The 14167-nt window shown below is 47.3% G+C and overlaps 1 protein-coding gene across 2 annotated transcripts in view; it reads left to right on the forward strand.

The window, feature by feature from the left end:
- Positions 1-518: 518 nt before the first annotated feature.
- Colec12 (collectin subfamily member 12) overlaps positions 519-14167 on the forward strand; it is a 235018-nt gene continuing 221369 nt past the window's right edge. Inside the window, exon 1 of one of the 2 annotated variants that reach the window (XM_045134708.1) lies at positions 519-599. In XM_045134708.1, the coding sequence (XP_044990643.1) occupies positions 593-599 (7 nt within the window). In that variant the 5' untranslated portion in view covers positions 519-592. The remainder of the gene's footprint in view (positions 600-14167) is intronic. The other variant, XM_045134709.1, reaches the window with a different exon arrangement.

The following is a 14167-nucleotide window of genomic DNA, read 5'->3' on the forward strand; positions in this document are numbered from 1 at the left end:
TCTGGATTCTTAGGGACTCCTAGTCTCCGAATGACAGTGAGCTTGCTGCCAGAGCTGTGGGCTTGGCATTGGCATGGGACACCCACAGGCTTGGCTTTGGCATGGGACAGCCACAGGCGCAGGCCCTTGGAAACTCGGGAACCCCCGCGCGTAACCCCCGCCCACCCCACTCCACAAGCGAGCCCTCTTCTTAATTCTCCAAGCCCCATGGCAGGAAAGAAACACCCCGTGACGTCTCTGCTCCCCAACTTTCTGCGCCCCACGTACTCTGGGGTGACCCGGGCCCTAGAACCGAGCCCACTGGGCAGGACCTTGCGGACGGGACGTCGCGGGGATGCCGGGCTGGTCCAGCCGCGGGAGGGAGGGTGCCGGGCCGGGGAGGGCGGGGCGGGGCGCGGGGGCGCGCGAGGGGCGTGGGGCCAGGGGGAGGGGCGCGGCGCCTCCCGCCCCGGGGTGAGCGGCGCGCGGCGGGCCCGCGGCGGCAGAGCGCGGAGCGCGGAGCGGGCAGCGCGGACGCGGCGGCCATGGGCGCGCAGTGACCGGCGGCGGCGGCGCGGAGCTCCCTGGCTGGCGGTGCGTCTCGTCGGTCACCATGAAAGGTGAGGGACGGCGCCGGGGGACCTCGGGGCGCGCGGGCGAGAACTTTCTCCGGAGAGTCCCCGGGCGCGGGCTCCGGGTTCGGGTGATGATGGACGGATGGACGGGCGCAACCCTCCCAGTCGCCTCCTCTCCATCTGCGGCGTCCTTCGCGAAGTGGCTTCCTAAGTCCCCAAGTCGTTTTGTTTACGGATTCCAGTTTCCAATTTTTTTTTTAACTTTCTTAAATTGAAAAAACATGCAGGGAGTGAGGCATCCTCATTCCTCCCGGTTTTATTTTCCTCCTTCCCCCCCTTTCTCTCTCTTCGCCCCCCTCCCTCTCCTGGTCTTCTCTTCTCCACGTTGCCCTGTCTGGATCCCAGTGGTCGCGGTGCCTCCCGGGACACGGTGGGGCGGGGGGTGGTGGTGGTGGTGGTGGTGGTGGTTTTCTCGGGGATGTTCCCCGAGCGCCCTCCGCACATCTGGCAATGATTAGGTGCCCGAGGAGTTCAGCTGGCTCGGGAACTGCATTTGGCATCTTTCTCCGTCGGATCCTCCGACTGGAAAAGCACCGCTCCCCGGCTTCCGCGTCCCTTCCCGGTCGGTGCCCGCCGCTGGGGTGGCTGCGCCCACGTGCGCCCAGAGGGGGTGACACCAATCATCCCGTCCCTGCTGTGTGTGTGTGTGTGTGTGTGTGTGTGTGTGTGTGTGTGTGTGTGTGTGTGTGTGTGTGTGTTGGGGGGAGGTTCGCCGCAGTCCCCCACCCCCTTGATGGAGGTGTCAGGGACGTTAGGATCGCAGGGCAGTCTTTGGTGGGGTGGAAACACCGAGATTCGACCGCAGCGTCTTGATTTATACGCGACATAAATCATCGCCAGCCGAGGCATCCCAGGGCGTCGTGGAGGCTGGGGCTGGCGGGGTGTTGACAAGATGCGCTCGCTCGCTCTCCCTCTCCCTCTCCCTTTCCCTCTTTCTCTCTCTCTGTCGGTTTTAGGACGGGGATAACACATTACAGTCTCTGGACACGGTGCGGGGACTTGGGTGCCAAATGCCACCTGGCCCGCGCCCCGGGAACCCCGCGAACTTGGAAAGTAAGAGCTGGCCGTGGTGTGCCAGAGGCAGTTCGCACCGAAGCTCGCGGAGATAGCGTCCTGCCCACTCCAATGATCACCATCCCCTTTCCAAGGCGCTGTCTCCGCCCGCCCCGAAGAGACACTGGCGAGCGAGGAGCGCAGGTGATAAGTGGATTACCCCAAGGAAAGGAGAATGAAAAAGACACCAAGCAACATTCTGTCCCAACCCCCCTCCACTCCCACCGAAAAGTTAAAAACGAGGAGCTGGAGAGATGGCTCAACGGTTAAGGCGCTTCATTGCAAAGCCCAAGGACCTGGGTTCAATTCTCCAGTACGCACCGTAAAGCCAGATACACAAAGTGGCACATGTATATGCAGTTTGTTTGCAGGGGCTGGAGGCCCTGGCATACCCATTATCTCTTTTCTCTTTCTTTCCCTCTGCTTAAAAATAAAAATACGTTTAGAGCCGGGAGTGGTGGCGCACACCTTTAATCCCAGCACTCATGAGGCAGAGGGAGGAGGATCACTGTGAGTTCGAGGCCACCCTGAGACTGCATAGTGAATTCCAGGTCAGCCTGAGCTAGAGTGAGATGCTACCTCAAAAAAAAAAAAAGTTGTTTAAAAAAGTTAAAAATACGGTGGTGAACTTTCTTCTCTCTCTGCCCTCAGTTTCTTTCTCGTTTACGTGTTAATAAATGTGTATTTTCCTGAGCTAGGACTTCCTGTACTCAATATTGGGGGTTGGATTTCAGATGTCCTGCAGAGCTATAGCCCAGTCTTCTTTTAACTTCTCATTTTGAGACAGGGTCTCACCAAGTCGCTCAGGCTCCTATTGAATTCACTCAGTAGCCCAAGCAGGCCTTAAGCCTACATTCCCCCTGCCTCGGCCTCCCAAGTGGCTGGGGGCATGGGTGTGTCCCACCATGCCCAGCAGAAAAGAATCTTTTGCCAATCATTTAAAGATTCGTCTCTTAAACAAAAAAGCCAAGCTTGTCGTGGTGACGGGGGCCTTGAATCCCAGCACCGAGGAGGCAGAGGTAGGAGGATTGCTATGGGTTGGAGGCCACCCTGAGACTACAGAGTGAATTGCATGTCAGGCTAGGCTAGCTTGAGACGGTACCTCAACACCCCCCCCCCCCCAATAGCCATCAGTTCCCTAAACCCTGAAGCTTTTGTTATACTTTTATTTTTTTTATTTTTTTTATTTTTTTATTTTTGAGGTAGGGTCTCACTCTAGTCCAGGCTGACCTGGAATTCCCTATGTAGTCTCAGGGTGGCCTCAAACTCGTGGTGATCCTCCTCCCTCTGCCTCTTAAAGGCGCGTGCCACCACGCCCATCCTTTTTGTTACGCTTTTTATTGGGTCCTGGTACTCAGTGAGCCCTGAGGCTGGAGCTGCAGCGTGGGCACACCTGAGAGGTCTAGCATGTGATGGGTGAGAGTGGCGCTGCCCTCAGGGACCAGGCTGTGGACCCTACTGTAGAGGGGCTCCTGAAAACCTTCGTGGTCTGCGTATGTCAGCTCTGCCACTTCCTAACTCAGTTGGACAGGCTGATCCCTGGAACTTGTATATCCCTGTGTAGACTAGTCATTTATTTATTTTTTATTAACAACTTCCATGATTGTGAACAGTATCCCATGGTAATGCCCTCCCTCCCCCCCACTTTCCCCTTTGAAACTCCACTCTCCATCATATCCGCTCCCCCTCTCAATCAGTCTCTCTGATTTTGATGTCAGCATCTTTTCCTCCTATTATGATGGTCTTGTGTAGGTAGTGTCAGACACTGTGAGGTCATGGATATCCAGGAAGTTTTGTGGCTGGAGGAGCACGTTGTAAGGAGTCCTACCCTTCCTTTGGCTCTTACATTCATTCCACCACATCTTCCGCAATGGACCCTGGGCCTTGGAAGGTGTGATAGAGATATTGCAGTGCTGAGCACTCCTGTTACTTCTTCCTAGCACTATGGTGCCTTCTGAGTCATCCCAGGGTCACTGCCATCTGAAAAGAGAAGGTTCTCTACCAACAGTGAGAGTAGCATTAATATGAGGGTATGAACATTAAGAGAAGTGCTTACTGGGCAGTTAGATGAGCACAGTATATACATTTAGCCAGACATCAGCAGACATTACACCCCTAGAGCTCATGACTACCTCTGTTTTAGGTTTTCAGTATTGGGGATGTATTCCGTCCCATGGAGCGGGCCTCCAGTCCAATTAGAGAGCAGTTGAATTCCACCGCCACAGATGTGCCAGTATTGCACCCATTGGCTCATTTGGCCTGGCTGGCAAAATATAAGGCTTGCAGTTAGACTAGTCATTTTTGAAGGTCTATTTTATTAATGAATTTATGAGACAGGACTCCTGGTTCTCTTGCTTCAATCTCTCCCGGGCTGGGGGCTGGAATTCAGGTGTGTGTCATCAGACCCAGCTTGAAGTCTTCACTTAATCAGTCAGCAGCAGAGGGTTCTGCCTGGGCCAAGCTAAACTGATTGGAGTTTTTCAGTGTTGAGGATTGACCTCAGGGCCTCAGGCAGGCACTGTAACACCCAGCCATACTCCCAACTTATGGAAAAACTATTTATTTATTACATATGTAGGTCCTGAGGATCGAACTTCGGGGCTTTGTACATGGTATGCAAGTGCCCTACCCCTGGGCCAGCCTTCCTCTCTTCCTTTATTCTCATTCCTTCCTTCCTTTCCCCTGGGCCCTTCCATTCCCTTCTTCACCTTTCCTCCCTTCTTTCCTCTTCTTCAGTTACTACTCAGGCACACCTTCAATTCTTTTTTTTTTTTTTTTTAATTTGTTTGAAAGTGACAGACACAGAGAGAAAGACAGATAGAGGGAGAGAGAGAGAGAATGGGCGCGCCAGGGCTTCCAGCCACTGCAAACGAACTCCAGACGCGTGCGCCCCCTTGTGTATCTGGCTAACGTGGGTCCTGGGGAATCGAGCCTCAAACCGGGGTCCTTAGGCTTCACAGGCAAGCTCTTAACAGCTAAGCCATCTCTCCAGCCCGAGCCTTCAACTCTTGATCATCTTGCCTCAGCCTCCCTGATAGTTGAGATACAGGCTATGCCACCAGGCCCAGCTTTTGAAAGTCTTTTAAAGAGGAAAACATTCTGTGAGAAGTTTGCTCAATATTGCTACTTAATTTCCACTCACTTGTCTAGTGAGATGAAGGAAGGGGCACAATTTTCAGTACTCTACCAAGTGCATGTGCTGGGGTTTGAACTCGGGGCCTTTGCTACATGCTAAACACACAAGCACTGATCTTCATCCCCAGCCCAAGAGTAGGTATTTTTATTTTTAAACTTTTTATTTATTTGCAAATGGAGAGAGAGAGAGAGAATGGATACACGGGGGCTTCATACCACTGTAAACGAATTCCAGATGCATGTGCCACTTTGTGCATCTGGCTTTAGATGGGTACTGGGGAATCTAACCTGGGCCATCAGACTTTGCCAGCAAGCACTTTTAACTGCTGAGCCATCTCTCCAGCCCAAGAGTAGGTATTTTAACTCTTGGTGACTAAGAGGATGGGGTAGACACCTGAGAATAAAGTTTATCTGTTTCCCCTTGATGCTTGGAGAGCTCTGTGACACCTGATATGGTAACTTCTGGTGGTGACTAGAATGTGACTTTTAGAGAACTCAGTAGCCAAGTAATCTTGCAAGCCAGGAAGGGGCGGAACTGGGCTGTTGGATCTGAGGCTTCAGAAGCCCAGCACAGGTGCTGTTGTTAGGAACAAGGTAGGTTTGGTGGCCTGTACAGCCCTGGAGTCTGAATGATCACAATTTCTTGAATTAAAATTAAAAAGAGAGAGAGAAAAAAAAAAAAAAAGGACCGCTGTCATTCACTTTTCCTGCAGAGTTATAGTGACATTTCACCACATGATCTACTCAAGGTCAAGATCTCCCTGGGCTCCTGATGAAGTTGCCTAGTTCTTAATGCACTGGACTTCACTGGAACTGGATTGTCCTACTCAGAAAACAGAGGCAGGGGGATTTCTGGGAGTTCAAGGCTGGCCTGGACTGCAGAGTACCAGACTAGTCAGGGCTACAGAAATGTTCTTTAAAACAAGAAATAGAGACAGAGAGAGGGGTGTACAGGTGCCTCAGGGACCCTGCCACTGCAAACGAACTCCAGAAGCATGTACCACTTTGTGCATCTGGCTTTATGTGGGTACTGGGAAACTGAACCCAAACCATCAAGCTTTATAGGCAAGTGCTTTTAACCACTGAGCCATCTCTCTAGCCCATGTTTGTTATTTTTTAATTTTCCTAAATGATAGAGGGCCATAAGCCTTGAAAATACTTAAAAGCTTATAGTTGGCCTTCTGTATTCATAAGTTCTGAAGAGTCTACTGAGGATTGAAATAAAAGTCATGTCTATGATGAATGGGTTCAGACTTTTTTCCTTGTCCTTGTTCCCTAAGCGCAGTGTTAACAAGTGTGTACAGAGCATTTTTCTTGTGTTAGGCCTTAGGCCACTTAAAGCTGATTACAAGCATACAGAGGCTGTGTGTGGCAAGGACTATACCTTGTTATTTTTATTTTTTTGGTTTACTTGGCACAAAATCTCACAGTAGCCCAGGCTGATCTGGAACTCACTATGTAGCCTAAGGTAGCCTCAAACTTGTGGTGATCCTCCTTCCTCAGCCTCCCAAGTGGTCTTGTGAATCTTAGGCTGGCCTCCAACTTGCTGTGTAGTTGAGGATGACCTCAGTTCTGACCCTTCTACCTCCGCCTCCTCATTGCTGGGGTTATAGGGTTATGTAGTGCTGGGATTACAGGCATGCACCTCAAAACCAGATTTATGTAGCCTTGGGATTACAGGCATGCACCCCCACACCTGGATTTGTGTGGTGCTGGGGTTAAACCCAGGGCTTCATGCATGCTACACTACTTCTCCAGACTGCTTTACTTATTTATTTGTTTTTTGTGGCACTGGAACTTGAACCCAGTGACTCCTGTATGGTAACATGTGCTCTGTCACAGCACCACGACCTCAGCCCTGCATTGTGGATTTTGGTGATGGTTGAAAAAAATTTTTTTTAACCAGATGCATCAACAGTGATTTATTTTTAGTTATGTCATAAAAACACATTGGCATAGATTTCTCAAAAGTTAAGGAAATGGCCATTAAACGATTTTTAGGCTTTGCTTTTTTTTTTTGGTAGGGTTTTACTTTAGTCCAGGCTATGTGGAATTCATTAGGTAGTCTCAGGCTGGCTTCGAACTCAACAGCGATCCTCCTACCTCTGCCTTCGAAGTGCTAGGACATCACACCCGGCCTAGGCTTTGCTTTTTATAAAAAAAAAAAAAAAATCAGTAATTTGAATTTTACAGTGAAGAGGTCCTAAATTCCTCATACCACATGAGATTATCTAAAAATAGAAGACATAGACATCTTTAAATCTTTAATCCTTTGATTAAGTAGCAAGCATATTATTCTTCCAGGCTGAAACGGTTGAAGGTTTGATTTGGAACCTAGACATGGGTGTGAGGTACTAACCTGAAAGGATTTTTTTAAATAAATATTTTATTTATTTATTTATTTATTTGAAAGAGAGAGAGACACAGAGGAAGAGGCAGAGAGAAAGAGAGAATGGGCCCTCCAGGGCCTCCAGCCACTGCAAACAAACTCCAGGCGTATGCACCCCCTTGTGCATCTGGCTTACATGGGTCCTGGGGAATCAAACCAGGGTCCTTTGGCTTTGCAGGCAAACACCTTCACCGCTAAGCCATTTCCCCAGCCCTTGTCTTTTTTTGTTGTTGTTGTTTTGTTTTGAGGTAGGGTTTCCCTCTAGCCCAAGCTGACCTGGAATTCACTCTGTAGTCTCAGGCTGGCCCTGAACTCACAGCGATCTCCTACCTCTGCCTCCTGAGAGCTGTTTATTAAAGGTGTGCACCACCACACCCGGCTCTTTAAAATCAAATTTTTATTTAAGTTGTATGTGTGGATTATGTGGGTTCTGGGGATCCTAGCTCAGGTCTTTGAAGCTTGTGTAGCAAATTCTTTTATCTACAGAGCCATCTCCCTAACGCTCAACCCGGAACTTTCTTTAGCAAAGTAGAAAATCACTGGATGCTGTCCAAATTCCAGATCTTCACTTGCTAAAGCAATGACTCCTGAATGAGTCAGATGCCCTTTGGGAGGTACCTATTGGGAGTTTCTGATTCTGATGCTTAAACCTTGGACATGGCCTTTATACTAACCCAGTTTTGTTTGATCCCAATCTGCTGGGAGCCAGAGCGCCGCCTATCTGCTGCATTCCGCAATCACATCCCTGGAGTCACAAGTACCAAAATAATGACATCATTCTGTATTTCCAGAAGCAAATTTCTTACTCTGTTGCTGTAATATTTGAAATCTTCCAAGACAACTAGAACATAGTTTGTTTTATTTCCAATTTCATTTTCAATTCGCTCATGACACCATACATAAATCTCATTTTGGATAAACAGGCACATTCTTTACCGAGGAATCTGACTCCTCTGGAGTTAGGTGTGTCATGACTAAACCCCATTACTGGTTCTGGATGTCGAGGATATTAGTGAATTACAGTGCAGAAGTACTTGTTGCCTAAGAGACGGCTGAAAACAGCTAGTACCATGTGGGACTACAGAGGTCTAAACTGAGGTTCTAATTTGACACAGGAAGGTGACGCTGTCAAAACCTAGTACAGTAGTCAGGGACTAGGGATGTAGCTCAGGTGGTAGAACGATTGCCTCATGCACACAAAGCTCTGCATTTGATCCCTGGGAGAGCATAAAATGGTTGTGGAGGTGCATGCCTGTAATCCTACTTATGGGGAGATGGAGGAGGGATAATCAGAAATTCAAGGTCATTCTTGACTATGTTCAAAAGCCCGTGTTACCTGCATCCTTGTCTCAAAAACATATGGGCTGGAGAGATGGCTTAGCAGTTAAGGTAGTTGCCTGCAAAGCCAAAGGACCCAGGTTCCATTCCCTAGGACCCATGTAAGCCAGATGTACAAGGTGGTACATGGGTCTGGAGTTCGTTTGCAGCAGCTGGAGGTCCTGGCACATCCATTCTTTCTCTCTCTCTCTCAAATAAATAAATAAATGAATACAAACATACACTCACAGTGTTCAGCTGCTTATTTTTCTTTTAACCCTTTATAACTTTTTATTGACAACTTCCATAAATATAGACGATATACCATGATCATAATCCCTTCTCACCACCCTCCATTTTCCCCTCTCCTGAGCCCCCCTTCCATTGAATCCCATTTTCTTTCCAACTTGTCTCGCTTCTATTTTGATGTCATCATTTTCCGCCTCCTATTATGCAGCTCTTCATGACTATCAAGGCCACTTGTGACAGCTGCTTATTTTTACATGTACATTGCTTTTTTTTTTTTTTAAATTTTTTATTTATTTATTTGAGAGCGACAGACACAGAGAGAAAGACAGATAGAGGGAGAGAGAGAGAGAGAATGGGCGCGCCAGGGCTTCCAGCCTCTGCAAACGAACTCCAGACGCGTGCGCCCCCTTGTGCATCTGGCTAACGTGGGACCTGGGGAACCGAGCCTCGAACTGGGGTCCTTAGGCTTCACAGGCAAGCGCTTAACCACTAAGCCATCTCTCCAGCCCTGTACATTGCTTTTTTAAGTACTTCTTAGCAATAACACTTTTAAAGTTGTGGCTGGGGAAATGGCCCAGTGGATACAGATTGCTTGCCATGCATGATGAAGGACTTGAGAGGGTCTGAGTTTTTAACCTCCAGCACCTCCGTAAACATCTGGGCATGGCCACCCACATCTTAACACCTAGTCTTGTGGGGAGCGGAGTCCAGCGAATCCCTGGAACTCACTGGCCAGTCAGTCTTGCCAAAACCTGGCAGCTCCAGGTTGAGTGAGAGAGACTGTCTCAAGGCAGCAAGATGAAGATGGATGGAAGAGGCAGCCTCCGCCTGCACAAACAGGGTGCGTGCATCTCTGCGTGAACATACATCATCATCACATCACACCACGCGCACTACACGCTCGTGCAGAAAAAAAAAAAAATCACACTAATGCATGGTACGTTTCTCCCATCATTTTTTTTTTTTTTTGTGGGGGGTGGGTGGGGGAGACTTCCAGTCTCCTTGTGTTCTCAGTAAATCTCGATGGCTTCTTGCACGTAGCTGGGATCAGCAAACAAGCCTTCATAGTCAACTGCATGATCACTGAGAGTCAGGTTTTCTGCTGGGAACTGGAAATAAAATAAGGCTCCTCCCTTCACAGATCGGGCATCAGAGCTGCTCTTCCCTCTCCAGGGCAAATCAACAATCCAATTATGCTTTCAACTTTTCATTAGTTTGGGGGATGCTTGGCATTCCTAATCTGTGGCTTAATTAGTGTTAAGTATAGATCTTCTCTGTGGCCTACCACACAATTTCCCAAGACTGCCCCCTGCCCCCTCCCACCACCCCTTGCACCCCAGCCCTCTCCACAATGGCTGGTCTGCAGGAAAAGCTAGCAGAGCATAGCTTCTTGTTCTTTTTTGGCTGGGTCATAACTGGGTGTCTCATCTTCCTAATTCATGCTTATTCTCATTAGAATATGATTTCAGAACTGTGGATTGCAACGGCTGCCAGAGTAAGTTCCAGGGCCCTTGAGGTATTAGCTTTCAAACGTGAAAACAGACCCCTTATGTTTTGTGATAGAAAAGAAAAAGCATGTTTGGCCTTGGGTAAACCCAGCATGTGGTTCATCGCTCTGGGAGGCCGATCTGACACATGGCTCCCTTGTGGAAGATGGGGCGGTGTCTCAGCAGAGGAAGCGAAGCCTCTTCCTGCCGGGCAGCGCTGTGTGTCCTCGCAAGGCAGGAGACCTGTGTGTGGCCGTGAGGCAGGGAGCTCGGTTCTGGCTGGGAAGGCCAGTGCCAGGGATAAGAATGAACTGTCTGTGTTCACTTCTGACTTCTTAGGTACTTGTGATGGGCCAGGTAACATCCCCACTTATTATATTTCCCTTTAGTAACAACGAACATTTCATTGAACACCCGCCAAGCCATTCATTATTTACTGCCTATTATTTGCAAGTTAGTAATTACTTCCCCTATTATTTGGAGGTAGGTGATAGGCTTAGAGAAAGAGGGGGGCCCCCAGCTGGCCGGGAGAGGGGAGAATCAGTATTCACATTTATTGTTGGAATTTTTATGAGATTTATGAATATTTATGAGAGAGAAAATAGGAGGGTATATGTGCCAGGGCCTAGGCTGCTGCAAGTGAACTCCAGATGTATGCACCACTTTGTATGTATTGCTTTAAATGGGTACTGGGAAATTGAACCCAGACTGGCAGACCCACTAGTCTTTTTTTTTTTAAAAAAGTAAAAACAACTTTGTGTCTTTTTTTTTTTTTTAATGAGAGGGAGAGATAATTGGTGAGCCAGGGTCTTCAGCCACTGTGATCAAACTCCAGACGCCTGCACCATTTAGTGCATGGGTCACCTTGTGCATCTGGCTTACGTGGGATCTGGGGAGTTAAATATGGGGAGTTTTATTTCCATTTCCTTAGGCTATGCAGGCAAGTGTCTTAACTACTAAGCCATCTCTGCAACCCTTTGTATCTTGAGACAGGTCTCAGTAAGTGGCCCAGGCTGGCCTTGAACTTTTCATCTTCCTGCTGCAGCCTCCTGAGCAGCAGGGATTGTGAGACATGTGTCACCATGCCCATCTCACAAGTGTCATTTTCAAAGACAGATTTTAATTGAGGGACATGAGCTATAGACATTCTTCATAGATCGGCTGGAAAGATGGCTTAGTGGTTAAGGTGCTTACCTATGAAGCTTAAAGACCCAAGTTCAATTCCCCAGAACCCACGTTAAGTCAGATGCACAAAGTGGTGCATATGTCTGGAATTGGAGTTAGTTTTCAATGGCCAAAGGTCCTGGTATGCCAATTTCCTCTCTCTCTCATATACATATATATATACACACATACACATAACACACACACACACATATATGTATATATATATATGTATATATATGTGTACATATACATGAATATATATGTATGTATATTACATAATTACATATATAGAATATATAAGTTAAAATATATAAATAAAAACTTTTAAAAAAGACATTATTCACAGAAACCATTTTATTCTTTATTGCTGACAATAGTTTCTAACCATGCCAACCACCCAACACTTCTCAATCAAGCAGTGGTTTAATTTCTAGCTAAGTGTCATTTAAAGCCAAGACCCATATACAGTACCTTGACAAGGCCCTGCAAATTGCTTAACGGACTTCATAATTACATAGCACTGAAAGCCAGGGTAAACAAAAATTAGTAGCCCCATGTTAAGATTTCAGGGAGGGTCCTGGGGACATTTAACTCCAGGATTTATCATAAAAATATTTTATCAGTACTCTTAGAAATAGAAATGTGGCCAGGTGTGGTGGCGCACGCCTTTAATCCCAGCACTTGGGAGGCAGAGGTAGGAGTATTGCCATGAGTTTGAGGCCAGCCTGAGACTACATAGTGAGTTCCAGGTCAGCCTGTGCTAGAGTGAGACCCTATCTCAAAAAACAAACAAACAACAAAAAAAGAAATAGAAATGTATTTATCAACATGGAGGAGAATTAAAATTAAATACATTTATTAGAATATGTATTCTTATTTTATTTATTTAAACTGATTTGGCAGAAAGAGAGAGAGAGAGAGAGAGAAGGAGGGAAGGAGGGAGGGAGGGAGGGAGAATGGGCATGCCAGAGCCGCCAGCTGCTGCAAACAAACTCCAAACGTGTACACCCTCTTGTGCATCTGGATAACATGGATCCTGGGGAATTGAACCTGGGCCCTTTGGCTTTGCAGGCAAATGCCTTAACCACTAAGCCATCTCTCCACCCCAGAATGAATGTGTGTGTGTGTGTGTGTGTGTGTGTATTCTTTTTTTGAGGTAGGGTCTTATTCTAGCCCAGGCTGACCTGTCTCAGGGTGGCTTCCAACTCATGATGATCCTCCTACCTCTGCTTCCCAAGTGCTGGGATTAAAGGCAGGTGCTACCACACCCAGTTGTTTTAAAAATATTTATTTATTTGAGAGCAAGAGAAAGGGAAAGAGGCAGATACACAGAGAGAGAGAAGAGCCGGGCGTGGTGGCGCACGCCTTTAATCCCAGCACTCGGGAGGCAGAGGTAGGAGGATCGCCATGAGTTCAAGGCCACCCTGAGATGACAGAGTTAATTCCAGGTCAGCCTGGACCAGAGTGAGACCCTACCTCAAAAAACCAAAAAAAAAAAAAAAAACAGAGAGAGAGAATGGGTGTACCAGAGCCACTGCAAAGGATCTCAAGACACATGCACTACCCTGTGCAGCAGGCTTACATGGGCCATGGGGAATTGAACCTGGGTCTTAGGCTTCACAGGCAAGTGCCTTAACTGCTAGGCCATCTCTTCAGCCCAGACTTGATATTTTGAGCAGGATGCTTTAATGTTTCCCAAATGGCTCGCTATTGTAGCTCAAGAGTCACATGAAGCAGTATGCATTGTCCTCACAGGATGGCCACTTGACATTCTGTGTGGAAACCACCTGGTTCTGCAGCTGCACCTCTTTGAGCCTCATTTTCTTGGACATAGAAATGTTGGGAACCTATCTGATGCTTCTAAACAACTTACGATTCAAACGTTAAACAGTCCAACTTTAAAGTAGATAATATATGCTTGAAAATGGAACCATCTCATAAAACATAATTATGCTTAGTGAACCCAGGAGTTGAACCTGACAATTTTTGCATGGCCACAGAGTGTGGGCTCTGAAACCAGAGAGCCTGGTGACCACAAGACAAATATTTAACATTCTGGGTCCTCAGTGAAATTAGAGAAATAACCTGATAGAGCTGTTTTGAGGATTAAGTAGGCTAGTATAAGACAGTTGTGTTGGGTGGGCATCTAGCATTTAGAACTCATGATGTTTTCGTTGTTGTAATATATTGTGAGGCCGTATTGTAGTCTGCTTTCTGTAGGCAGTAATTTAATGCCAAGTTATGAAACATTTATGGTAATTCAATCAAGCGACATACTTAGGACCATGAAGGCAAGTGTTCGGTTTTGAAATGAAAGTTCTTTTCGGATTATAGGTGGGTTGAACTTGACCTCGGGTGGGGTGAGCTGTCCTCTGTGCAGGGAGTGGTGTTAGTCCTGGTGGCCCTCCAGGTACTGTCATTCTTGCCACTGTCATAGTGGTTGTCAGAAATAAGCCCTACCTAAGGTGCAGGGCCGCACAGGGGAGTTTGTGACATAAAAATGATATGGAATATGTATAAATGTATGTAGCTATATTTAGCTCATCTGGGAATACCACTTTCTCATGGATGCCATTGTTCATGGCCTATGGATGACGATAAAATGGTTTTTTTTTCCCCTCAATTTTATTAACATTTTCCATGATTATAAAAAATACCTCATGGTGATTCCCCCACCCCCACTTTCCCCTTTGAAACTCCATTCTCCATCATATCCCCTCCCCATCTCAGTCAGTCTCTCTTTTATTTTGATGTCA

Source organism: Jaculus jaculus, chromosome 15 (assembly GCF_020740685.1).
Source record: "Jaculus jaculus isolate mJacJac1 chromosome 15, mJacJac1.mat.Y.cur, whole genome shotgun sequence".
NCBI classification, from domain to species: domain Eukaryota; kingdom Metazoa; phylum Chordata; class Mammalia; order Rodentia; family Dipodidae; genus Jaculus; species Jaculus jaculus.